This window comes from Kuraishia capsulata, genomic scaffold, assembly GCF_000576695.1.
Source record: "Kuraishia capsulata CBS 1993 genomic scaffold, Kuraishia_capsulata_scaffold_1, whole genome shotgun sequence".
Classification (NCBI taxonomy): Eukaryota; Fungi; Ascomycota; class Pichiomycetes; order Pichiales; family Pichiaceae; genus Kuraishia; species Kuraishia capsulata.
In genome coordinates this window covers 2,135,381-2,160,174 of record NW_019172950.1, presented here as the reverse complement: position 1 = coordinate 2,160,174, position 24,794 = coordinate 2,135,381, and the positions used below count along the sequence as shown (strand labels likewise).

General features: G+C 45.4%; 11 protein-coding genes across 11 annotated transcripts; 7 read left to right on the top strand and 4 right to left on the bottom strand.

The window, feature by feature from the left end:
- Positions 1-107: 107 nt before the first annotated feature.
- KUCA_T00001169001 (uncharacterized protein) lies at positions 108-3,422 on the bottom strand (the record flags this gene model as incomplete). The annotated part of the gene is made up of 1 exon (XM_022605779.1): positions 108-3,422. One exon carries the CDS (start codon positions 3,420-3,422, stop codon positions 108-110), a length of 3,315 nt encoding a protein of 1,104 aa, XP_022457214.1.
- A 219-nt stretch (positions 3,423-3,641) lies between these two features.
- KUCA_T00001168001 (uncharacterized protein) lies at positions 3,642-5,180 on the top strand (the record flags this gene model as incomplete). The annotated part of the gene is made up of 1 exon (XM_022605778.1): positions 3,642-5,180. The coding sequence occupies one exon, from the start codon at positions 3,642-3,644 to the stop codon at positions 5,178-5,180; it is 1,539 nt and encodes a 512-aa protein (XP_022457213.1).
- A 224-nt stretch (positions 5,181-5,404) lies between these two features.
- Positions 5,405-5,790, bottom strand: KUCA_T00001167001 (uncharacterized protein; the record flags this gene model as incomplete). The annotated part of the gene is made up of 2 exons (XM_022605777.1): positions 5,405-5,720; positions 5,780-5,790. 2 exons carry the CDS (start codon positions 5,788-5,790, stop codon positions 5,405-5,407), a joined length of 327 nt encoding a protein of 108 aa, XP_022457212.1.
- Positions 5,791-5,968: 178 nt separating this feature from the next.
- Positions 5,969-10,456, top strand: KUCA_T00001166001 (uncharacterized protein; the record flags this gene model as incomplete). Its single annotated transcript, XM_022605776.1, has 1 exon — positions 5,969-10,456. One exon carries the CDS (start codon positions 5,969-5,971, stop codon positions 10,454-10,456), a length of 4,488 nt encoding a protein of 1,495 aa, XP_022457211.1.
- A 222-nt stretch (positions 10,457-10,678) lies between these two features.
- On the bottom strand, positions 10,679-10,864 carry KUCA_T00001165001 (uncharacterized protein; the record flags this gene model as incomplete). The annotated part of the gene is made up of 1 exon (XM_022605775.1): positions 10,679-10,864. The coding sequence occupies one exon, from the start codon at positions 10,862-10,864 to the stop codon at positions 10,679-10,681; it is 186 nt and encodes a 61-aa protein (XP_022457210.1).
- A 1,014-nt stretch (positions 10,865-11,878) lies between these two features.
- On the bottom strand, positions 11,879-12,115 carry KUCA_T00001164001 (uncharacterized protein; the record flags this gene model as incomplete). Its single annotated transcript, XM_022605774.1, has 2 exons — positions 11,879-12,030; positions 12,085-12,115. 2 exons carry the CDS (start codon positions 12,113-12,115, stop codon positions 11,879-11,881), a joined length of 183 nt encoding a protein of 60 aa, XP_022457209.1.
- Positions 12,116-12,621: 506 nt separating this feature from the next.
- Positions 12,622-14,808, top strand: KUCA_T00001163001 (uncharacterized protein; the record flags this gene model as incomplete). The annotated part of the gene is made up of 1 exon (XM_022605772.1): positions 12,622-14,808. The coding sequence occupies one exon, from the start codon at positions 12,622-12,624 to the stop codon at positions 14,806-14,808; it is 2,187 nt and encodes a 728-aa protein (XP_022457208.1).
- Positions 14,809-16,888: 2,080 nt separating this feature from the next.
- Positions 16,889-17,530, top strand: KUCA_T00001162001 (uncharacterized protein; the record flags this gene model as incomplete). Its single annotated transcript, XM_022605771.1, has 1 exon — positions 16,889-17,530. The coding sequence occupies one exon, from the start codon at positions 16,889-16,891 to the stop codon at positions 17,528-17,530; it is 642 nt and encodes a 213-aa protein (XP_022457207.1).
- A 1,503-nt stretch (positions 17,531-19,033) lies between these two features.
- KUCA_T00001161001 (uncharacterized protein) lies at positions 19,034-19,993 on the top strand (the record flags this gene model as incomplete). Its single annotated transcript, XM_022605770.1, has 1 exon — positions 19,034-19,993. One exon carries the CDS (start codon positions 19,034-19,036, stop codon positions 19,991-19,993), a length of 960 nt encoding a protein of 319 aa, XP_022457206.1.
- A 384-nt stretch (positions 19,994-20,377) lies between these two features.
- KUCA_T00001160001 (uncharacterized protein) lies at positions 20,378-22,657 on the top strand (the record flags this gene model as incomplete). Its single annotated transcript, XM_022605769.1, has 1 exon — positions 20,378-22,657. The coding sequence occupies one exon, from the start codon at positions 20,378-20,380 to the stop codon at positions 22,655-22,657; it is 2,280 nt and encodes a 759-aa protein (XP_022457205.1).
- A 404-nt stretch (positions 22,658-23,061) lies between these two features.
- KUCA_T00001159001 (uncharacterized protein) lies at positions 23,062-24,735 on the top strand (the record flags this gene model as incomplete). Its single annotated transcript, XM_022605768.1, has 1 exon — positions 23,062-24,735. The coding sequence occupies one exon, from the start codon at positions 23,062-23,064 to the stop codon at positions 24,733-24,735; it is 1,674 nt and encodes a 557-aa protein (XP_022457204.1).
- Between the last annotated feature and the right edge of the window lie 59 nt (positions 24,736-24,794).

Below are 24,794 nucleotides of genomic sequence, written 5' to 3'. Positions count from 1 at the left end.
ATATCTACCATGAAACTCTCAACTTATCAGCATGACTTTATATACATTGAAAATACACCTTAAAAGAAACCATCAGAATCATGTGTAAGTTTCTGCTTCAACAGTGTCTATCTCTTTTGCTTATTCATCTCGTCAAGCTCCTTCTGTCTTCTCATGCTTGCCAAAATTGAAGATGACGACAACGGAGCACTTCTTCTGGAGAAAATCGATGTTGATCTCTGATCAACTGGAGGGGAAACAGACGATCTCGCAGACGATGGTGTAGATTTTGCAGATACAGTTTTGGGTTTAGTTTTGCGACCACCAGTGGTTCTGCGACCAAGCTGTTTGGGTTCATATTTTCCAGCCTCTCCAGACCTACCAGTCCATGTTGGTTTCCCTATTCCAGCTCTTCTAGTTTCAATCCTCGATTCCCTTAACGCCTGTTTTGCCCTTTCGGCTATTTGAGACGATTCCCGATCCACTAGTATCTGTTCATGAGAAGACTCCATGATGGCATCATGCTGCAAAGCCGAATGGATACCGGTTTCGCTAAAGAGATCTGCCATGATTGAGGAGTCCCCTTTGGAATCACCTTCAGTTGACTCTTTGGGCTTTTCCTCGTCCTCCTCTTTGAATTTTTGCACTTTTGATACACCTGAAATCCCGGATACTTCTTCCAAACCTGAGTTTTTTCTTTTGCGAGAAGAACGTTTAGACTCTTTACCAAAACTCTTTTCAGACCCTGCAAACATGTCGCCAGTTTCGGTTCCCTTTCCATCAGTATCACCCAGAGAAAAAAGATCATGAAGATCATTCATTTTGAAAAACCTCTTCTGTTTTGGATCCTTCAAAATCTTGTTGGAAAGGAACTGCTTGAATATCTGTCTGTGGTAGATTTTCTCTTCAATTGACCCTGCAATCATCAGTCTAAAGATGGAAACGTCCTTCTTTTGTCCAAGTCTCCAAGCACGCTCTCTTGCTTGAACATCAGTGGATGGGTTCCAATCCGGATCGTAAATGATAACTCTATTGGCACCAGTTAAATTGACTCCTAAACCACCCACTCTGGTGGTGAGAAGAAAAACCGAATATTCAGGATCAGTATTGAAGGTATCCACCAGATCTTGGCGGTTTCCAATGGACGTTGCACCATCCATTCTGAGATATCTGAAGGGCTTACTTCCATCAGTACACTCATTGTTCAGGCTCGAAATGAATCTCTCCATCACATTCAACATCTGTCTCGTCTGGGTGAATATCAAAGCCTTGTGACCTTCCTTTCTCCACAGTTCAAGCAGCATTTTCACCACAGCGAGCTTTCCCGACTTTTCAGTAAACTTTATCGTAGTATCGGCTTGAAGTTTCTTCTGCATATTCGGTTCCACGAGATCTGGAAAATTGCAAATCTTTCTCAAAACATCTACTCCAAACAGCATGTTCCTCTTTCTACCCCAAATGCTCATCATTTCCTCTGATTTCAAAAACCTCTCGTACAAAGCACGCTGGTAAGACGTGAGCTTGCAGAACAACACCATCTCGTTCTTTTTGGGCAAATCCTTCGCAACATCAGCCTTCACTCTTCTCAATAGATATGCAGATATAAGGTCTCGAAGGACAACTGCACACTTGTAGCCAGCCTGGACTTGTACGTTAGTGGCATTAGCAAAACCACCCACGTTGATAGGATCTGCAAACTGCTGCTGAAACACAGGGAGTGTACCCAATCTTCCGGGAAATACAAAGTCGAACAACGACCACAGCTCCACCAGGTTGTTCTGGATGGGTGTCCCAGAGAGGATGATCCTGTTGTAGGTCCTCAGTCTTTTGCAAACTAGAGAAACCTCGCTATCGGGGTTCCTGATCTTGTGGCCTTCATCGAGAACAGCATAACCCCATTGACGATTGAGAAGCGTCTTTGCATATATGCGCAAGCCAGCATAGGTGGTGAGAATCACATGACCCTTCTCGAAAACTCTATCAGTGAGATCGCGGATCCGCATCTCCGTTTTCATAGAGGCCGCAGACTTCCTTATTCCTGGATCCTCATATTCCTGGTCCATCATCATCATTTCTAGCATTTGTTCCTCATCCTCGGCAGATGCGCTGCCGCCGGCCTTCCCTGAGAGACCAGATCCAATAGAATGTAGTATCACCACCCTAAAAGCAGGCCACCATCTGTGGAACTCGTTACTCCATTGGTTCAAAACAGTTGCGGGACACACTATAATTGCAGGCTTAGTGAGCTTTCCACTATAATGAAGCCCAGCCAGAAACGCAATAATCTGGATGGTTTTCCCGAGTCCCATTTCGTCGCCCACAATTCCTCCTGTCTTTTGAGTGTATAATTCCCACAGCCATTGCACACAGGTTTTCTGATAATCAAACAATGCTGGATGAATGTCACCCGGAAGGCGATAGTCATCATTTAAAACAGCATCTGCAACTGTTGGGTGCGGTTTCAGCCATTCTGGTCTATCGTCATCAACATAGTTCGGGTTGTTCTTCAGTCTCAGAGACGATCTCTTAGAGACCCATTTGGAAAGCCGGCTTTGGTATACAAGCTCATCACCATCATCAACATTATCAAATTTAGGCGATTTCACAGACTTGTCCTCAGTGAATTCGTCCAGATCCGAAGTTTCCAGATCAGACTCAATCGGTTCAGATGCTTCCTCGTCAACGTAAACAGCATCATTTTCGGCTTCGTATTCTTCTTCTTCATTGTCTTTATCTGCCTCACTCTTGATTTGAACATCGTCGTCATCAGAAATCGCCACAACTCCAGGATCCTCTTCTTCTTCTTCCTCCTCCTCTATACCAGGAGCTCTCAAATTTTGATGGCTCTTAAGACCATCAACTTCATTCTCAATAGAAAACCCATTACTTGATCCAAATGCAGTAACCTTACCCGTTCGTACGAGAAAATCTTTTTCGCTTTCGTCCGGTTGTTGGTGAGCTGACGAGTCCAAATCTGGGTTATGTGAGTCGCCTTGAGCATTCAGGTCCATTCGAGCTTGAATTTCCTTCAGTTCAGTCTTCAAAACCTCAATATCATTCTGTTCAAGACGTCGTATCTGTTCCCTGAGTGTTGTTTTCTCTGAAATTCGAGTATTTCTGTCAGCAAGCTTTGTCTCCAAAGACCGCCTCTTTGTCAGAAACTTGTTCAGTTGGTCCTGTGTTCTCCTCAATCTACGACGGTCAAGCTCAACGTCCCGTTCAACCATTGCTCTGTCGGCCTTTTGGGCAATTCGTTTCTCGAGCGAATCTTGCTCCACCAGTCTCACTCCTAGAGCTTGCAGATTGTCCTGATTTCCTTCTTGTTTGCCATCGTGTGTATCTAGACCGTCTTGTAACCGAATATTGCTGTCTTCGCCCAGATCTGGGCTAGATCCACTAAGGTCAACCGTGTCCACTTCTTGACTCTCGTCAATATCGGTCATGCAAAAAATAAAGAATAGCAAGCTTGGAGAGTCAGAATAACCACAACCGTACTTGATGATAAGAGATAGCCTTCGCGATTTTGCTAGTCATCGCCTGCGCCACCCAGACATGGCGCATGAGATGAAGAGACGAGGCTGGATAATTTATTTAAGTTAGTCATACAACTACTCTTCTGTGTTGTAGAAGTGTTAGTTTCTTGTGAAGACAACACCTTCGTCATGACTGTCACTAAAGCTATCGATTCTGATCTAGAGAAGAACAGAGTTGAAGAGCTGAAAGAACTATTACCTGCTGTTGTGGAAAGAATAATCAAGCATGTTGAAGATACAGATCTAGAGAAGGCCGATATAGGACCCAGGTTCGAAGACCCAAAGGAACTTTTGAAGATATTAAAACTTGATGACCCTCACCTTTTTGAGGACTCACTCCAAAGCGGATCCTCTAGTGAGGTGGTTGCAGTTTTTGACCAAATTCTCAAGAACTCGGTCAACACCTGGCATCCAGGTTTCATGGACAAGTTGTATGCCTCGACGAACCCAATTGGAGTTGTTTCCGATCTCCTTCTCAGTGTGTTGAACACCAACTCTCACGTTTTTACTGTTTCCCCGGCTTTGAGTGTGATCGAGAAATCTGTTGGCAGAAAATACGCAAATCTGTTTGGATTTGATGGCCCTGCTGCCGGAGGACTTACCTTCAGTGGAGGTTCCTGGTCGAACGTTACCAGTTTGCAGATGGCGAGAAGCACGCTTTTTCCTTCTACAAAATTGAAGGGTAACTCAGAGCACAGATTTGCAGTTTACACGAGTAAACATTCCCACTATAGTGTTGAAAAAGCTTGCATTCTTCTTGGTCTCGGGGCCGAGAGTCTGTTCAAAATCGAGGTCAACGAACACGGTGAAATGGATGTTAGCGAATTGGATAAAGTCATTCAGAAATCCGTTGATGATGGATATACGCCCCTCTATGTGAACGGTACTGCTGGTACTACCGTTTTTGGTTCCTATGACCCTTTCGAAGAGATCTCTGCTGTAGCCAAGAAGTACGGCATTTGGTTCCACATTGACGGATCTTGGGGCGGAAACACGATATTCAGTCCAAGCAGAAAGGATCGTTTGAATGGATCCCATCTTGCTGATTCCATAACTTCCAATCCCCATAAAATGCTGGGTGTTCCCACTACTTGCTCATTCTTGCTGGTTCCTGATGAAAGAATCTTTCAACAGGCAAATTCTCTAGCAGCACCCTATTTATTTCACAACTCAAGCGATAGCGATGATAACTATGATCTTGCAGATGGAACCATGGGCTGCGGAAGAAGAGCTGACAGTCTGAAGTTTTACCTGGGCTGGTTGTACTATGGAACCAAGGGTTACGCAGCAAGGGTTGATCATGCCTATGACATTGGCAAATCCTTTGCAAAGAAGATCTCTACCATCCCTGGATTCAAAATGATCGGTGACTATCCCCCTCCTTGCTTGCAAGTCTGCTTCTATTACAATCCTGCGTATATCACTAGCGATGTTTCATCAGTTGATGCTGCGCAGAATACCGCGGTCACCAGAACCATTGCGACCCAGCTACACTCATCAGGAAAGTTTTTGATAGACTATGCCCCAAGTCCTGATGGAAAACCTATAAAGGGCTGCGGGGGCGAATTTTTCAGAGTTGTTTTCAACTCTCCGGTGGTGACGAATGAGGTGGTTGATAGACTGATAGATAACATTGTCGCGATTGGTGGGACTCTGAGTGAGAAGTGAGGTGGTGATGCATGTTGGTGCTGAGATCTCTACACTGTCCAAGCGTTCATACGTTGAAACTCATCGCCAACCTAAGATGCATCTATTGCTCTGCACCTATCAGACGTGTAGAGGATGACTTTCCCACAGTGTTTACTATTCATAGCTGATTTTTCTTAGACGATATATACAGGATTATTTCTTTGAATTCCATAACTCCAGTCAATTCTCAGGCATGACTTTTCTTATTGCTTTTGATTTGAGTTCAACTTGTCCAATTTGTGCATCTCCTCCAGAGGATCAAAATCACCAGTAGACAGCTTCTCGTACTGCTCGTCATACTTTCCCGTGCTCAGGGTGCCGTTTCCTCTTATCCTCTTTCTCATATCAACTATACCTCTTTTGCACTCCAGAAATGTTGACAACTGGGCCTTGCACAAGTCTGGAAGGTCCTTGGCCAGCGCTGGATCTGTCAAACACTTCTTGGGCTGGTTCCTCTCGATCATCACGCAAGGTGATCTCTGCAGGCAAATCGCCACCTGTTTCAGTTGATCTTTACAACTTCAAAAGAGTCTGGTAAGTATTCAAGCACAATCGCAATATCTTCAAAAAGCACATACCTAGCAACCATCTTGATCCTGTAGTTTTTGTCAAGAAAGAAGGCCCCCACCTGATATGAAAAATGTTATCAGCCCGCAACTGCCACATGTGATCACGAGCACTGCCACTACCCGCCACACCAAGACTCCATTGCCTGAATATCACTACTCCGGCCTTGTTGCTTGATTCATGACAAGGACCCTCACCACATGACCCTCAATTTCCTTCCGGGTGAACCGAACCGGGCTTATTCGGCAGTGGCTCTGACCAATTGGAATGCCCTGCCGGTTTTTGCTTATTGTTCTGGGAACAACCTGGTGATTTTGACTGACCACTGTCATCATCTTCAAACAATATACCTGGACAGAGATGCCACGGCGGTCGATATCCACCGAGTGAACGGGAAAATTGCTCTGGCAATTGGAAACGAGATCCATGTTTACAAGCCGCATATCAAAAACTTTTACAGCTTCAATTTCTCGGGCAGGAAAGACATTTCCAAGCTGGAGATATCGTGGGGTTTGGAGACCGTGATAATCAACGAAGATGACTCGTCCAAGGTCAATTGCTTGAATTGGTCAGATAGTTGTGATTTTCTCGAAGATGACATGGACTCACAGAACTTTTTTGGGATTCCGGATGAGTACAACTCCGAGACTACTTGCGAATTGGTGGTAGGATCGGAGGAGTCTTTGACTCTTTGGAGACTATTCTACCGAGACCGAAAAGGAAACAAGACAGTTTCCGCCAAAAGACTCTGGTTCAAACGCCAGGCAAATCCTGTATATATGGTGAAGTTTTCTCCGAATTCAAACACAATTGCGAGCATTGGCTTTTACGACACGGCTCTGAAGCTGTGGCACAGAGTGGCCTTCGGAATAGAAACGTCAGAATTCGATGTGGTCTATTTGCGGCATTCCAGCTACATCACCAATCTTAGGTGGAAGGGGGGAACGAACTCCTGGGGTCTGGGTGGTGCTACCAGTGGCGCTGTTTCCCCGACTGCGTCTTCGGTTGCCTCGACAAGACCATCAAGAAGAGCTGGTAGCGTTGCAGACATCCACAGTATTGCTACAACAACGGGAGAAAGGGAGCACAACGTTTTGTACACGTACGAGTCTCAGTCTGTCGTCAAGGTCTGGACCATGTTCTTTGCCGAAGGAGACTACCAGGTTCTGTTCAGTGGCACGATTGATCTTTATGAGGGGGTTCCTGAGCCCAAACGATCCGGGTCGCGTTATTGTGTGATAATTGACAACGACATAGTGGAATATGGTCTACAAAAGATGCTGGATAATCTCGAGGAGGACCATGAGTCCAAACACAGAAAGACGAGCGTGACATCTGGAAACTTGCTGCACGTTCCATTAGAGGAGGGAAGGAGCAGAAGTGGCAGTACTATTAGTTACTACAGAAAAAAGGAGGAGCATCTGGCAAGGCTACAGAGCTCTAACTTTGAACTGGTGATGGTTATTGATGAAGACAGTAATGTCAGTTTGTATGGATTGGTCAACGTGTCTCATATTCTTCCAGGTGCCTTAAGACAGTTCAAGCTGGAAGTCAAAAGTTTCCACGAAGATAATTATGGAAACAAGCATGTTCCTTTTCCTGCTTTTATCAAACTAGGAGAAAACTGCTTGCCAAAAAGAGAAGGAAGTCTGTTCTTCCAGGATATTTCCCTGGTGACTTCGGGTCGCGATATACATAAAGACTTGACTCTTATGATTCATGACGTTGCACGTGGATCTATAAGGCACGTTGCCATTGGCTTTGAGGATCTTTTCCAGTTTGAACCAATAGTCTCGCCGGATTCTGGATTCATCAAGCTGCCATCGCCTTCGCAGGAGTCTGATTTGCTCTCGGCACCGAAGGAGGTCATATCGATAGGCACTCTCGTGCACAAGTTCACTGGTCACAACAAGTCAATCCAGCAGTTTATCAGATCCAATGATGGTGCAGCCTGTTTATCGGTCACTCGTTTCTGCGAATCGTACGTCTGGTACCCTATTACAGTGTCTGACGGTGGGGTCACATTGAGTCGAAAGGCGTTATTGAAGACCAAGTCTCCGATCAAGTATGCGGTCATTCTTCAGGGTGGAGACTTTGTCGTGACACTAACTGGTGATGTCCTTACATGTTGGGATTGCAGAATAGAAACAGTTAATCAAAATACTTGTGGCCATACATCTGATAAGCTTGCGGTCAGTGTGGGATCACTTACAATCAAGGGTGATCAAAGAGTCTTATCGCTTCTAGTTCTTCCAGAAACGAAATCAAACGTTGCTCATATTGTCGCCATAAAAGAGGGGTTGAGTTCAGAAGCATGGGAACTGGTTGTTTCCGGTGGTGAAGTCAAGCTAATGTCCTTTTCAACAGGCCAGTTCCCTTTTGCGCCCACAGAAGTCCACCTCATATCTCCTGTTGACCCAGTTGGCTGGACAGCAAAAGTTAATAAGGGATCTCCTTCAGAGAGAGACATGCTTGCGATTATCGACTCTTACGGGTCTGTGATGATATATTCTGTTTCCCTGAAAGACAATCAGATTGCATGGATACTGAAGAGCAGCTTCAAAACTGGTATTTCAAATGCTACACAAATAAAAGGGTCTTCGTTGCACAAACTAGCCATTGTGGATGAAAACTGCGAGAGTTTCTCAGTCTGGGACACCCGAGGCTGTCTCCTCGAATACGAAGAGTCTGTGAAGCAGTCTTCAGTCGGAAATGGGCAGAAGATCAAGGACATTGATTGGACATGTACGGATCATAACCAATCTGTTCTTGCTGTGGGCTTCAGCTCTTGCAGTATTCTATACACCCAGTTGAGATATGACTACACCAATGATACACCCTCATATAGAGCCATCAAGCTGATCGATATCTCGGAGCAAACGACCCACGAAATTGGGGACTCTCTTTGGCTGAAGAATGGTACGTTAGTGATAGGTGCGGGTAATCAAATCTATGTGAGTGATCAGACATTGGATCCTGAGAATGATATTCTGACCCAGCAGGCATTGGGTACGATTCAAATCATGACAAAGAATCTTTTCCACCTGTGCAGAGTTTTAAATGGCCCCTTACCTGCGTATCACCCTCAGCTGATCATCCAAATGCTATTCCTTGGCAGATTTAAGACTGTGGAGAAAATCCTCTGTGTTTTATGTGATCGGCTTCGTGAGATTTCCTTGGACCCCAACGGAGATGTCCTTCGCGATGTGGACCCAACTCTGGGTCTTCTAACCAGCGATTTTGCTGCTCTGGAAGATTCAGAGCCTTCCAAGGGGACTTCATTCAGCTGTCTTTCAAATGGAAACGGATTGCTGCCAATAGACCAATCGCCGGAACTGCTGTCTCCTGCAATGGCTGACACCTTACTCGAAAGGCTCCGGAAGATGAAGCTTCCGTTTTTGACCAGCCATCAGCAAATCACGTTAGCGTCCACTATTGAAATAATCATGGAGATTATGCTGAAACACTCGCAATCGCTCGATGTCAACGGAATGAGATTCTTCCTGGGTATGAAACTGTTCCAAGTCAACCAATCCAAATCCACCATACAGGGTGCTATCACCATGAGAGATATCAACTTTGCTATGCATTCCGATAATAAAGATATACTGCTGAACATTGTTGAGTCTCAAGGAAGCGATCGAATGACTTGGGCAAAAGCCAAGTCGTATGGCCTGCCGTATTGGTTACCAGTGCCCAAATTAATGGAAATGGCGGAGTCAATAGCCAGGAACGAGTTTCTGGAATTCTCGAATAAAAATGACGGGAAAAGAGATCCAGCCCAGTGCTCTATCTTTTACCTTGCCTTGAAGAAAAAGCATGTTCTTCAAGGCCTGTGGAGAACATCTGTTGGCAACCCAGAACAGCAAAAAATGATGAAGTTTCTAGCGAACAATTTTTCCGATCCCAGATGGAAATCCGCTGCTCTGAAGAATGCATACGTTCTTTTGGGAAGACACAGATTCAAAGATGCCGCTTCATTTTTCCTTCTTGCAGACTCTCTGAAAGATTGCGTGAATGTGGTTGTCAAGCAAATGAAGGACATTCCATTGGCAATTCTTGTGGCCATTTGCTACGAGCAGTCGGATAAGGGCTCAATTCTCTCTGATTTGCTCAAGGATTACGTCCTGTCAGAAGCTATGGTGAAGGGAGACAGGTGGACTGCTTCCTGGGTGTTTTGGAAACTTGGGAACCGTCCTCTTGCGATCCAGGCATTGGTGAAGCATTCTCATGAGCTTGTTGAAGATCCCGGGATATTTGGTGAGAATGTTGCGAGGACTGCTAAGAGGTTGATTAGCGACGGCAACGGGACTGTTAACAGAATCATGGAGGATCCTGTTTTGCTGGTAATGTACGATAATCTCAGATCCAGACACCTGGACTATCTGAAGGGTGCTTTGGGCTTGACCTCTAAGGACGAATTTGAATTTGTTCTCAGAGTGTCCTACTACTATACTCGCATGGGATGTGACTACATCTCGGTATATCTTGTGAGAAACTGGAAGTTTATGTTGGCTGATCTAAATGATATGGTCAAGATTGAGGAGGAGAAGGTGAAGAATGTTATAGTGGGACCATCTCCCGCCGCTTTTTCGTCATCCCGCAAAAAGGACTTTTCCAATAAAATCCAGCCTCCACCTTCTGCATTTGTGGAGCCGGATATGAGTGCATTTGACTTTGGTATGTGAATGTGTGATGTCTGCATTGCTTATGCTGTATTTTAGTGAAATCTAGACCAATTGTTTGGCAAAGTCTATCACGCCCGTCCACTTTCGGGCGGTACATTCCACGATGCAAATGGCATAGAAAACATAGAGATGAAACAGGACGCATACAGTTGCGATTCCGTACAGTGTGTAGCTTCCGAAGTTAGTACTTTAAACGTGATGCCGAACCACCTGGATTGTAACTTACAGCCCGTAGGAAATAGCCAACCCTAGCCGTGAATTTTGTTCAAAGGGAAGCCATTGAGTCATATACTGAAACCCTTTGGAAAATACCTGCAATCCGTCAAGGTTTTTCGAGTCCAACATCAAGTCCACATCTTCACCTATTAGATCCTGGAACTGTGTAACGTCTCTCACCATCATCACCATGATAAAGGGCGAGATAACAAGTAGAAGTTCAAATACTACCCTTCTGATGTTCTTATTCAAGTCATTCCGGTGCGCCATGGCTGGGAGGAAGAACAAAAGCGGAGCGTGGGTTCCAGTTGCTGGGATCAGTCTTGGACAATGGGGTTAATCCGGGGAACAATCGGTCTTGCGAAACTAAAAGAGAGTAATAGAATAGACACCCGAGGTTTCTCCTCAACAATCGGACAAACAGCCAGTGTCTAACTAATACCGCTTCTTCCAAAAACAATAACTAGAATGCTAAGGAAGACAACACAATTGTGTGGTGTAAATGAGCTGAACAGCCTCGGAACGCATGATGATGCTCTTTACCGCATTAGGTAATTTTTCATTGATAGAGCAAACTCACCGAAAACTTCTGGAAACAGTTGCTATTGAAACGAACAGTTCTAGAAGATTTAAATTGCGGGGATTGTAGTAATTCGGGTTCCTATTTGATTATTTAGGGAATTTTTTATTAAAACTAATGATTCTGCGGTATCGTGGGACATTCATGTACCTCAAATGGTCAATGCGAAGACGTCGTTTAGCCAAGATCTCAGAAAAGTCAGCATTTGAAGAAAATATGATCAATTCTACTGTTTAATTTTTCAAAAGATCAGAACACAAGTTCACATAATCCCAAATACAGAACACATTGAAGCAATGCAAAACCGGATTTTATTGCGTCATTCCGCAAAATGAGCAACTCAACTCAATCGGGTGAAGTGCTGATTGCGGCTCAATACCTCTTCTCCACAAATGCATCGGGATCAAAATGAACTGGGGTTGCTACACAACTCAAAAGCAAAATCTACATGTATTTGGGACCCAATTGTTATTCTATACAGTCATTAAGAACTATACAGAACCATTAAAGACCATTTTATGGATTGTATTCACGGAAGGAGAAACCAGCTTATTTTTTGCCGGACCTGAATAGGTTTGTTAGTATACTGGAAGCCTCTAGACCACTCTGCTCCAAATCTAATATGCTTACTTCTTGATACCACCGCCGACAAGAGGACCACCCTTGGCAGCCTTGGATGCCATTTCCTTTCTAGCTTGAGCCTCAGCCTTCTGCTTGGCCTTGAACGCGAGGTCTTCATCGTCAAACTCCTGCTGTTTCTTCTTTGGGGCCTTAAGAGCTGTATGGCGGAAGTTAGTAGAGTTTCACATGATATCTCAAATTTCGCACTCACGCTTAGCCTTTCCACCTTGACGACCAGACATCTTGTTGTTATATGGTAGTGCTTGTTATTTAGTTAGAAACAACTTGAGAATAAAGTTGACAAATTTTCTGTGTGCAAGCAAGGGCTGAAGGTTAGGAGCACTCGTTTGTGGTTACTGGTTTCCGGGAACTCCCACACCGGTCGGAATGAGATCATCTACTGGTAGAACAGTTGGTTAATTATGGCCTGATATTTTCGAAAAAAAAAAGATTTGGTGCTGACTCATTTATAGTACCAGTAAAATCACATTTTCAAAGTTTTGATCTAAAAATTTCAAACTAATCCCAATATTGGAGCGACACATACGACTCCGATCTCAGATCGATCAACCGGGAACCTAGTTCTTCCGGACAATCTCCGACCAAGCTCCGACCAACACTTGGCACATACAATTCCAGGCCCCCAGAGTGTACAACGATACCTCATACCAACCTCACCCATTCGACCTCCAAAACCATCAATTCCCCTCCAATCACCCCTCAACTGGTTATCTGAACTCTCACTACGATGGTTGTCCTCACGTCAGCCGATAAGGAGAAGATAAAACGGGCGATCCCGAAAAACGCAAACAAAATCATCGCGGCCGGCGTTGCCAGGCTTTACATCGCACATCCAGACCCCCAGGCGTGGCAATTCACCGGATTGAGCGGTGCAATCGTATTTGTGGATGATCTGGTGGGTCACACGTTTTTTCTGAAGCTTGTGGATATTATTGGGCATCGGGGAGTGATTTGGGACCAGGAGCTCTATGTTGGCTTCCAGTACAACCAGGACCGGTCCTTCTTCCACTCGTTCGAGCTTGAGGAGTGCTTTGGCGGCCTTTTATTTGAGGAAACGGGCGAAGCATCCCAGTTCTATAAAAAAGTGACCTCTAAGGAGAAACACGGCTCGAAACAGACAATCCAGAACAAAAATGCCATTGCGTTGAAGAAGAAACCCGATGCACCCAGGGCTGCTGGGCCCAGAGGTGATATGGGCGATCCTATTAACGCCCAGAGAGTAAGAAGAACGAGGGGCCCGATATATTACGACGACGTTCCACCACCGGAGTGGAGATCGTTCTACGCAGAGCTAGAGTCGATGGGTATTTCGGAGGACATGATCGCAGATAATCGCGATTTTATCAAGAATTACATCAATGAACAGGGCGGACCTCTCGTTGGATTGGAACCTCCAATTCCACGGAAATTTCAATATAAGACGGCATCAAACGATACTCCTAGCCAATCACGGATTGCTTCAGGAAGCTCCATCAAAAAGAAGAAAGCTCCACCTCCACCTCCACCAGGCGTGCCTGCGGCTCCGCATGCGGTACCTGCACCCTCAATGCATTCCTCTGACAATGATTCTGGCTATGATTTCAACCCGCCCGATTTTGAGCCTGTTACGAGCAGTTCCACTACGCCTCATCACTCAAGTGCGGAAACTACCAGAGGATCGACTCCGGCCCCTATAGCTTCGACACCAGCACCAGAACCAGCACCAGCAGTTGCACCCACTCCCGCAGGTCCAGTTCACAAAGTTCCGCCTGCAATGCCTTTTCTAGGCCAGAATGCCCATCCTCCAGCTCCAGTAGGACAGCCACAACAACCTCACTACCAACAATCCAGTCCGTTTGGAGCAAACGGTAATGCTCCACCACCGCCTGCCCGGAATGGAGTACCAACACAATACGGCCAAAGACCACCGGTTCATAACGTGCCCCCTCCACCACCGTCCAGAAACCCAGGACCTTCAGTTCCGCCAAGAGGTGGTGCACCTCCGCCACTGCCTCCAAAGGCCCCATCACGGGCTCCTGGACCTGCTCTACCGGGAAGAGGTCCTGTGCCAACGCCTTATGGGCAGCCATCAGCTCCTCAGCAGACTCAGGGAAGGACTCCGCCGGCACCTCCACCACCCAGAAGGGGAAATGGCCCTCCTCCACCTCCTTCAAGGGCAACTGCGAGACCCACAGCGCCGCCGCAGCTGCCTACATCTCCACGGCCGATGTCGCCGCCTCAGAATGTGTATCCAGCTCAGCAGCAGACGCAATATCAACCTCAGCAAACCCAGAGTCCATATCAGCAGCAGAGTCCATATCAGCCTCAACAACAGCAGCCACAAAGTCCTTACCAGCCCCAACAGCAGCAGCCACAGAGTCCTTACCAGCCTCAACAGAGTGCTTACCAACCACCACAGAATCCTTACCAACCCCAAAGTCCGTACCAGCCTCAGCAGTCCATTCCACAGGCACCTCCTATGCCTCAGAGCCCAACACCTGTTGCACCTCCTCTTCCAACTGCCCACAACACCATTCCAGTGGCTCCGCCGCCACCTCCGATGACACAATCTGCCATTCCAGTTGCCCCTCCACCTCCACCAATGGCAAGTGGTGGTCCACCACCACCTCCTATGGGTGGTTTCTCTCAGGAATCACCCGCACCTGCTTTGCCTCAAGTTGATGGTGGGCGTGATGCATTGCTGGCATCCATTAGAAGTTCGGGTCTCGGGTCGCTGAAGAAGGTTGACAAGTCCCAGCTGGACAAACCATCTGTTCTTCTTCAAGAAGCCAAAGGAGAGCCAGTTGCACAGCCCTCCGGAAACGGCGGTGCTCCAGGACAACCTGCGTCGTTGGCTGATGCCTTAGCGGCAGCGTTGAGTTCGAGAAAAAGCAAGGTTGCTTTAAGCGATGACGACGATGATGGAGACTGGTAAAAAAAAGGGAGAACTGATAGCTACAATCACGATAGAAATCTTGAATGATAAGGGCGCGGACAGAAAGAACCGATCGTTCTTACAACTACGAGAAAAGCACGGAATCTGCAATGATGATTATGATTATAATGATGGTGATGATGATGGTGATTGACAAAGTGCAAAAGACTAGAGCATAAGTCATGATCCGCATCAAAGCGAAAAAAAATTCAAATGCAGAAATGCGATGGTTCCCAATCGGCATCCTACTATCTATCAACAAACTACAATCATTGCATTCGATCTATGCTGTTCCCAAATCTTTTGATCATACCATGTAGAAATAAAATAATGGTCCTGGGGTCACTGACGTCACCGATAAAGAGTTCATAAAGATTTCGAAAGTCAGTGTGCTATAAATAAGTAAAAACGCGAAATCAATGGCCCATGTCTAGTGCTTATTGCATAAAAGCCATAGTCTGCACATCCGATGGTGTTTTTCAAAACAGACGATATGCGAATGCTTTTTTTTCGAGAACTTCACCTTGCTGCCTTTGATTATTTCCATATGTTCTCTGGAGTCTCTCCGGTAGACCCTGAACATAGTATTACAAAGGCGCCCGTTGCCAAGACTTTTCGGCGGCAGGTGCGGGCTTAACTCCGAGCGGCTGATTCAAAAAAGTTTGCAGCATTTTTAGCATTTTTCAGCGTCTAATTTGCCTTTGATGTTTCGAGTGCTTGAGTGTTTTCGTGTAGCACAGCAACACTACAGTCGCGTGGCATAAGGCAGCATAAAATGTTCTCATGTACAGTGACATCATGCCAATAAGAAAGACTTTTTGTTCTTTCTGGAAGTAGGAAAGGCGGCGCGGCCTGCACCTCCATCGCGCACTTGTAATTATTTTGTCGGCTGACGCGGGAGTGGGATCTGTGCGACATTTTTGTACGCTATTTACAAGAGTGGTTTTTTATTTTAGAGCTGAGATTCGGAGAAAGAGAAACTCCACCGCGGAGTGTCCGGAGTGTCGGGAGTGTCCGGAGTGGCTCTAATCGAATGACGAGGCAGGATACCACGCTTCGTGTTTAATCGCTCGGAGTTGGCTTAGCTGTCGGAAGTGTCCTGGGGAAGTGTGTTAAAAATAAAAGTTGGAAGGCAAATCAGACTTGCGTGTGTGTAAGCCAGCGAGTCTCATAATGAGTGAAACAATTAAAAGTCCAAGACATAGCACCGGGAGCCCCACTAAGTTACATCTGGTTTGCGTATCGGCCTTTAAGATCACCGGCCTTTAAGATCACCGGCCTTTAAGCTCACCTGCTTTTGTAGGACTCACAATCACCCTTGTAAAATTACAGTTTTAGAACAAAGACGAATATGTGAACAGGCATGATGTACGTTGACGTCATTGAAGAATACACGCGGCCCAGCATCATTTCGTCCAGAATCCCATAGACGAGGCCGTTGAGAATTTCTTATTTCGAATGTGACCTAACTTTCGCAGCTTCGGATCCGTTTCCGCAAGAGTCCAAAGCACCGAGCTTATTGTTTTTGCCGCTATCATGTAATGTCATTGAAACTGGGAACTCTCGAAGCAAGCACCCGATTGGCCTCGTTACCCACCAAATAGTTGACCAGTGCCTGTACAGAGAACATTTAAAAACAGCGGGATACCTGCTCCAAAATAACAAGCCACAATACATATGTGATTATTTTTATATATATATATATATATATATGTATACATATACAACTCCGCAACAAGCGAAGTTTCCAATTTCAACACAAGACGCATAATCTTGTCCGGTCTTTGGCTTCAATATCAGTTGTCCACTTAAGGCAGGTTTCTGGCGTGTACCCTTTCTCCTGCCCTCCTCCTGTTTATTTAGACCATCACCCAGCTCCGTTCCAAGCCCTCTCCTTCTTTCTGGAAAAGTGTTGTTTGACCACTAGTCCATACTTAAGATTCCGTTATTCAACCTGGGAGGTCAGTTCTAGTGCGCTCGGCCTCTTTTTCCATCGGGCAATTTGTGATCGCTCAAACAGTTTGGTCTGGATTTCATCAGGTCGTCGTCAGGGTTTCGTTACAAGATTAGCGCCCTCAAAATGCAACGTCTCGCACAAAACCACACAGATGGTAGGTTAACACCTCATCCAAGTGATCCCGCCAGAATCAGTTTACCTCCGATCAGGAACCTTTTCAACGAGATCCAGCAGTCCCACTTACTACCCACGATGATTCCAAAGGAACCGCTGCATTCCATGAATATGAATATCTACACAAGCGATTTCAACAGGGTGCCGGCATCGTTTGACAAAGACCATCTTCGCCAGGACTTCCAACAACAGCATGCACCGGCGGGATTTGGCAGCGTCGAGTCGCTAGGCTCGCCGTTAAGCTGCACGGGCTCTACCAGCTCGAGAACTTCTATGTCGGATACAGAATCGAGGGAAACTGCGCCGACAGAGCCAGTTTCACCCGAACAATTCCCGATAGCTCTAGAGGATAAGTCAACTACGTTACTCAGTTCCACACCCAGGAAGTACAAGTGCCAGATGTGTGGTAGGCCGTTTACCACCTCGGGACACTTAGCTAGGCATTCCAGGATCCACACGGGTGAGCGGAAACACCCTTGTCCACACGAAGGATGTGACGCGAGATTTTCGAGACAGGACAATTGTATGCAGCATTATAAGACGCATCTTAACGCCCCTATGGGCAGACGAGGCAAGAAGAGAAAGCCTTGAAGGATTCGTCTTGTTTGCTGAGTTTCGAGAACAGAGCCTTGAGGCGATTGCGCTAATGCGTTACCGCCATGACTCAAGATCTCGACTATGATTTACGAAAAAAATAATCCATTGGAAAGCACATTCACTGATTTGCGATTTGCGTTTTCCGCTGGAAGTTTACATCTTTTGGCCCTAAAGCTTTGCTATTTGTATTACAAGCTTTCCGGCTCTTTTATCTTGTCTGAAATTTCTTTCCCGCTTTTATATCTTCAAGTTCTATAATATATCTATTTTTATTCGCAAAGTCTAAGCATGAATTTGGACGTGCCAAGGGATGGCCATTTTTGCACGAGGCGGTGCCTTAAACCCCTCATTCTTGCTGATCACCATAATGGACCACCAACAATACTCGAGCAAGAAAGAATTAAAACTAAGAAACACTAATATAAGCCCTTATGAACATATCAACTGCATTGGTAAACTCGAAACTACTCTTAGAGCCAAATCTTAGCGATGTGCCTGCCAGTCGCCAAACAATAAGGGCGGCATTAAAATTGGAGAAATTAACGCAAGCCAAGAAAATTTGACCCGCTCCTGCAACGTCCCCGTAGACCCTTGAGTTTGCGGATTTGATGGTTTTTTGAAACGTTTGAAGACGGTTTTTCGCGGGATTTCGAGTTTATATATTCTTGTTTCGAATATATGAATTAGATATCCTCCGTGTTGTCTAATTGTTTAATCCAAATAACCTTTTTAGCAAGAGGAGGCAACAAGTCTCGAGCCCCCTTCCTCATTGGAGCAGTCGTACCGGGACCAATTTGCCCTTCATATCGGGATTTCTGCTATCTAATGTTGATCAGCTTTCGTGGTCGATCTTAAAATGTGCAATATAGCGAGCCTAAACACCGACGATCACGCTCTGAGCAACATCTGCGTTGAAATGTGGGATTTCTGGCCAATAGTGTGCCCAGAGCCAAAGGTCATGTTATCCGAACATCCTTGGAAGGGTCCTCGGCAACTGCGCCCCTGATATATAGTCTGCCAAGAATAGCCACTCGCTGCAGGGAAATCTTGTGCCACTTAAATCAAAAAGATAGGTGGTGGGTCTAGATTCAACACTTCATGCGAATCACTTCGTTCCGGTTGTTTGGAAGATTTGGATGACGTAATCAGTTGGGTTTGGTAGTTTATACGGCAACTGGGTCCGTCTGAATCGTTTGTCCCGTCGGATTTCCTGTCCCCGTGTTCCACTTCTTTCGGCTGAATAATACTCGCCCCACCTTTGCATCTTTTTCCCGAAACGATTAAACGAGTGTGGACTCATAGTGAGTACAAAATCTGTGCGGCGCATAATTAGCATATGTACACTACCACTAAATATGGTATGATTCGGGCGATGCGATGCGAAATCAGGCTATCAACGTTGGTGAAATATTTATAGGGCTTTCCCGAGAACTTTTCACTTTGAATCTTGCAATCCAACTCGGTAGATTTTTGTTGGAGACTCCAAACTTGCCAAAAATGAATTTCAACGAAAGTGAACCAATCAAAGTCCAAATGGAAAGACTCATCAGGGCCAAGCAGAAGGAGATAGTGGCCGAGCTCGAGACCTTGGAACCAACAGCACGGTTCCATGCGGACTCGTGGATCCGTGGTAACGAAGGCGGTGGTGGAACCTCGATGGTACTTCAAGATGGTGATACTTTTGAGAAGGGAGGAGTGAATATCTCGGTTGTTCATGGAATCTTACCTCCTCAGGCCATCGACAAGATGAGAGCCGATCACAAGAATCTGAGCGGTTCTGGTATTGATGGATCGGCCAAGTTTTTTGCTTGCGGATTGTCGATGGTTCTTCATCCAAACAACCCTCATGCCCCCACGACCCATCTGAATTACCGGTATTTTGAGATCATGGACAGCGAGACCGACGAGACCAAGGCATGGTGGTTCGGCGGCGGTGCGGACTTGACGCCTGCCTATCTCTACGAAGAAGATGCCAAAAGGTTTCACAATGAACACAAACAAGCATTGGATAAATTTGACCCAGAATTATATCCTGCATGGAAAAAATGGTGTGACAAGTACTTCCACATCACCCACCGGGGAGAGACCCGTGGGATAGGTGGGATCTTCTTCGACGACTTTGATGCAAAACCGCCTCTTGAGATTCTCAGGATAGTGGAATCGTGCTTTGACGCATTTTTACCCGCTTATGTACCAACTGTGGCTGCTAGAAAGGACCAACCATTTACGCCAGAGCAGAAGAACTGGCAGCAAATCAGACGCGGAAGATACGTTGAGTTCAATCTGGTTCTTGATAGAGGTACCAAATTTGGACTGCAAACTCCCGGGTCAAGAACAGAATCAATTTTAATGTCACTGCCAAAAACAGCCAGTTGGTTGTACGACCATCACCCGGATGAGGGCTCCGAAGAGGCCAAACTGCTGAAGGTACTGCAAAATCCGGTCGATTGGGTCTGAATCCACAAATTTGATCCCTGTGAACCGATAATGACCAAGAAAATCTTTCTTAATCTACAATGAAATAGAGCATTTGATTGACTTAGTTGACAGTGTGTAGGGCTGAAAACGTGGGTCAACCCCAACACGTGGTGCGGCTTTCCCCAGCTTTTCGGCCAAGCCGACAAATATCGGATACTCTCGGGTATGCCGCACCGGAATAAAAATTCATATACATCAAAACTACGCGTATGTTGGCTTTAGTTCTCCAGATAAATACACGTGGGGCACCGAGACCTTCAACATGTGAAACTTGTCGTCGGGTATCTGACGAGTATATATAAGGTTGTAGTAGCGTAAATCGAGAGGAAAAAGCACACAAAACTTCAACTTTTGTGACCCAAAATGATGAACTCAGATTCCGAATTTTTGGAACGACAATTGTCTACGGTGGTGGCATATGGTGCCCTCACCTTTATTGCCCTTTTCGTTTTGTCTAAGAGATATTCTTCCAATCTAAAATCGATGCAGTCACTTATTCTATTTTGCTGGGCTTGTTTTCTAAAGCCTTTCTCGGTTACCCAGTCTTCTAGTAAGGGAAATCAACAACAATCTGCTTTGGAATCATTCTACAAGACGCAGGCTCAAGTTTACGATTCTACAAGAAAATTGCTACTTCAGGGACGTGAGACTGCGCTTTCATTAGCAGCTGCGCATTTTACTTCTTCTGGCAAGAAAAACCTGGTTTGGGTTGATATTGGTGGAGGAACCGGCTGGAATATAGAGCAGATGAACCGCATCGTTTCTCTGAGAAAATACTTCAAGAAAGTCTACCTGGTAGATCTTTCGCCTTCTCTTTGTCAAGTCGCGAGACATAGATTCGCAAAGGCTGGTCTCTCAAAAATAGTTGAAATTTTATGTGTGGACGCGTGTGATTTTGAAATTCCTGAAGGAAAGGCTGATCTAATCACCTTTTCATATTCGTTGTCCATGATCCCAACTTTCCACTCAGCTGTTGACCATGCTTCGGAACTGTTAAATAGCGGTGGACTTGTCATGTCAGTGGATTTTGGTGTTCAATCAGAAGTCACTGCCATTGGAAGAGTTAATACCGTTGGTGGAACGTACAACAGGCATGTCCCCTGGATCCTAAGAAGTTTTTGGAGAATATGGTTTGAGTTCGATCGTGTATTCTTGGATCCTGCAAGAAGAGACTATCTTGAATACAGATTTGGCACTCTCAAGTCGCTCAATTGCTACAACCACTCCTTGGGAAAAATCCCATACTACATTTGGCTGGGTTGTGACAGGGACAAAACACCTGCTCTTCTACACAGGATCAACGCCCTTGCAACGGAATCTCCATATCTGGCACCATCAGAGGAAACCAAGCTCATTCCAAAGAGCAAAGGGTACGAGGCAGCTGTCTCAAATAGACAGAAGCATCTTCCATATCCTTCCATTTACTACCAAAACGACATCTGGAGAGTCTACTACGATGAGATGAATCCCCAGTACACCCAATTCAAAGACCAGTACATTTACGCTTTCACCTGGGAAGACCCCCGCGAGGACTTCAATATTCTCAAGCTCTCGTCGAAAGATACAGTTTTGGCCATAACCTCAGCTGGGGATAATATTTTGTCATACGCATGCTTGGATGATCCTCCCAAGAGAATTCATGGCGTTGATTTGAACCCATGTCAGGGCCATCTCATGGAGCTGAAACTGGCAGCTTTGAAGGTTCTCAAAAGAGAGGAGGTTTGGAAAATGTTTGGACTGGGAAAGATAGAAAACTTCACGGAATTGTTAGTCACAAAATTGTCTCCTCATATATCGTCTAATGCGTTCCAATACTGGTATTCCAAGGGGTACAAGAGTTTCGATATCAACGGGACTGGATTGTATGACACTGGATCTACTAGATGGGCATTAAGGCTAGCAAGATGGGTTTTCAAAATTGCTCAAGTTCAGGACCAGGTATATGAGCTTTGCAATTGCACAGATATGGATCAACAAAAAGAGGTTTGGGATGACAAAATCAAGCCTGCCATCTTTAACCCCATTGTCTCGAAAATATTGATTGGGAACCCGCTCTTCCTGTGGAAGGCACTCGGAGTTCCTGTGAACCAAGCTAAAATGATGGGTTCATCTGTCATGAAATATTTCGCTGATACTCTTGACCCTATTGTTACGAGATCGTTGTTGTCAATGGACAACTATTTCTACTACCTGACCTTGATGGGACATTACTCAGAATCCAACTGTCCCAACTATCTCACCAAAGATGGATACAATAAACTTCATTCCCCGTCGTCACCTTTGGACAGTATTAGATTACACACAGATACACTGAATGATGTCTTTGAGAGACTCACAAAGAATTCACTAACCGTGGCTGTCATTATGGACCACATGGACTGGTTTGATCCGTCCGGCCAGGAATGCGATCTGGAAGTCAAAGCACTTTACGGAGCTCTTGCACCATCTGGACGTGTTCTCCTACGATCGGCAAGTACTGAACCGTGGTATATCAAAGTATTTGAGAGGAATGGTTATAAGTGCGATGCTGCTGCAGTCAGATTTTCAGGCGAGTCCATCGATAGGATCAACATGTACGCCTCGACCTGGGTTTGCACAAAAATTCCACCAAAGGCGAGAGGTATGAGCACATTGGATATTTGATATTGGCTAGATGTATTGTATAGTCGTTTAAAGCTACAGAGAAACAAAAGAGACACACAAAAGTGTAGATATACAGATGTACAGTTGTATGCATAAATGGTCTCTTACCTTGCATGTAATGCATGCACCTTATTGAGTGGGCATCACGACCTTTTCGCGTCTCAGACTTGACAAGCTCCAAAGCTCTTCCTGCTTGTCTTTCAACCTTGCTCGCAATGGCTGGTGAACCTTTGATAGGCCCACAAGGGCTAACTTACAACGGCAAAGTACACTTATATCCATCTATACGGGTGGATAACTTCGAGAGAGAGCTTCCTGCACAGCCGCGAGTTCAACTCCATCTTCTGACCCACTGCCACAGCGACCATCTAAAAGGGCTTGATCGCAGCACCTTCACCGGTCCCATGGTTTTGTGTTCGAACACGACAAAGCATATTCTGATGACAGTGAAACAAATAGACCCTAATTGCCTGGTTTCCACTCCGGTCAATGATCCGCAGTTAATAGAGCTGGAGGAGGATGGTACAGTAAGAGTGACTCTGATTCCATCCGACCATTGTCCAGGGTCGGTGATGTTTTTAATCGAGGGTCTCCGAGGAAATGTATTATTTACAGGTGATACCATGCTCGAACAGAGTTTTGTCTATTCGTTACACAAAAACCCATTTTTGATGCCTTATATGACCAGAGCCAAGCAGTTGGATATGGTGTATTTCGACTCCACCTTCTCCTACAGAGGGGAACCTTATATCCAATTTCTTCCAAACTCCACCGGCTTGTCGTTTTTGCTGAGAATGCTTTCTCTATATCCTGACGATGCCCAGTTCTATTTTGCGGATGTAGTGGCTGGGTTTGAGGAGGCATGGCTTCATGTACTGGTGAACTCATCTGGTGATCTACATTGTTCGCAAAAGGTATTAAAATATCTCGAGGTAGCCTTGAGTGAAGATGACACAGATTTCTGTAAGTCAGACATGTATCGGAAACTTCTTGAGCCAAGACTGAACCAAAAATATGGCAGGTTTCATGTTTGTGGGCCACCAGATCGATGTAATTCTGACAAGAAGGGAGAGTTTGCGGTGGTGATCAAACAGTGTATCAACATTTCGCTCCAGGAATTTTCTACTTTGTTTCCTGTTGATCTGGAGGTAGCATTGTCTGAGGGTGCCAAGATGGTGGGAACCACAGAACTTGGACACAAGATGTTTAGTTTCAACAATAAGGATTACCTTCTGTCGCGGGACGGTAAAGAGCTGTTGCCTTCGTATATCTGTCTTCCGTTTTCACGACATGCTTCATATGAACAATGCGTTCATCTGATAGATTTTCTCAGACCAATTGAAGTGTATGGATGCACTTTTTCAAGAGAATCTTGGTTGGCTGGTGCATCTATGGCACGGTTATTCGGCAGATACTGCACAGGAAACCAGTTTGTCTTTGACACAGAAAACGAGGAAAAATATGGAGCTATTTCTATTCCTGGTCTAGTAAGTATGGTGAACAAATGGGAATGGCGACCCAGTGAGTTTTCACCAGAAAAACCATCCAGATTTAAGTTTATGGGGATTTATCAAAATAGCGTATTCGGATCACATTCACGGAACCACACAAACCAGACCACCCCTGAAGAAACAAACATTATTTATACTCTTGACAGGTTATTTTCTACAAGAAGGAACCAAACGAAAATGCTGATCCATAAAAATCGCATTGACTTCGAGGGTGTAAGAAGATACCGGATGTTGAGGCGAAGAGATCACGAAGATGAGAGTAACGAGACTCCTGGTGCAAGTGACAACGAGCAGTTTCTAGATGATCTGGTTAGGACTATAACTGCTGGTCGTTCGAGCATATGTGACTCACTAAACCAAGACAATATTGCCAAACCTCAAGAGTCAATCTCCAGCTCCAAGCGTCTTCCTCATCAACTAATGAGCGATTTCCCAATTCCGATACTGTCTGCACGCAATATAATGAGGTCAAAAGACATCCCCACATATAAATCGCGGGTTCTTGGAGTGACAGGTCGCACTAAATCGGCTATACGAACACATAAAAAAGTCATCATTACCCATTAGAATCTATTCATAGTATACACACTGTTTCGCGGCTGTGACACAACCAGTCGTCAGTCCTG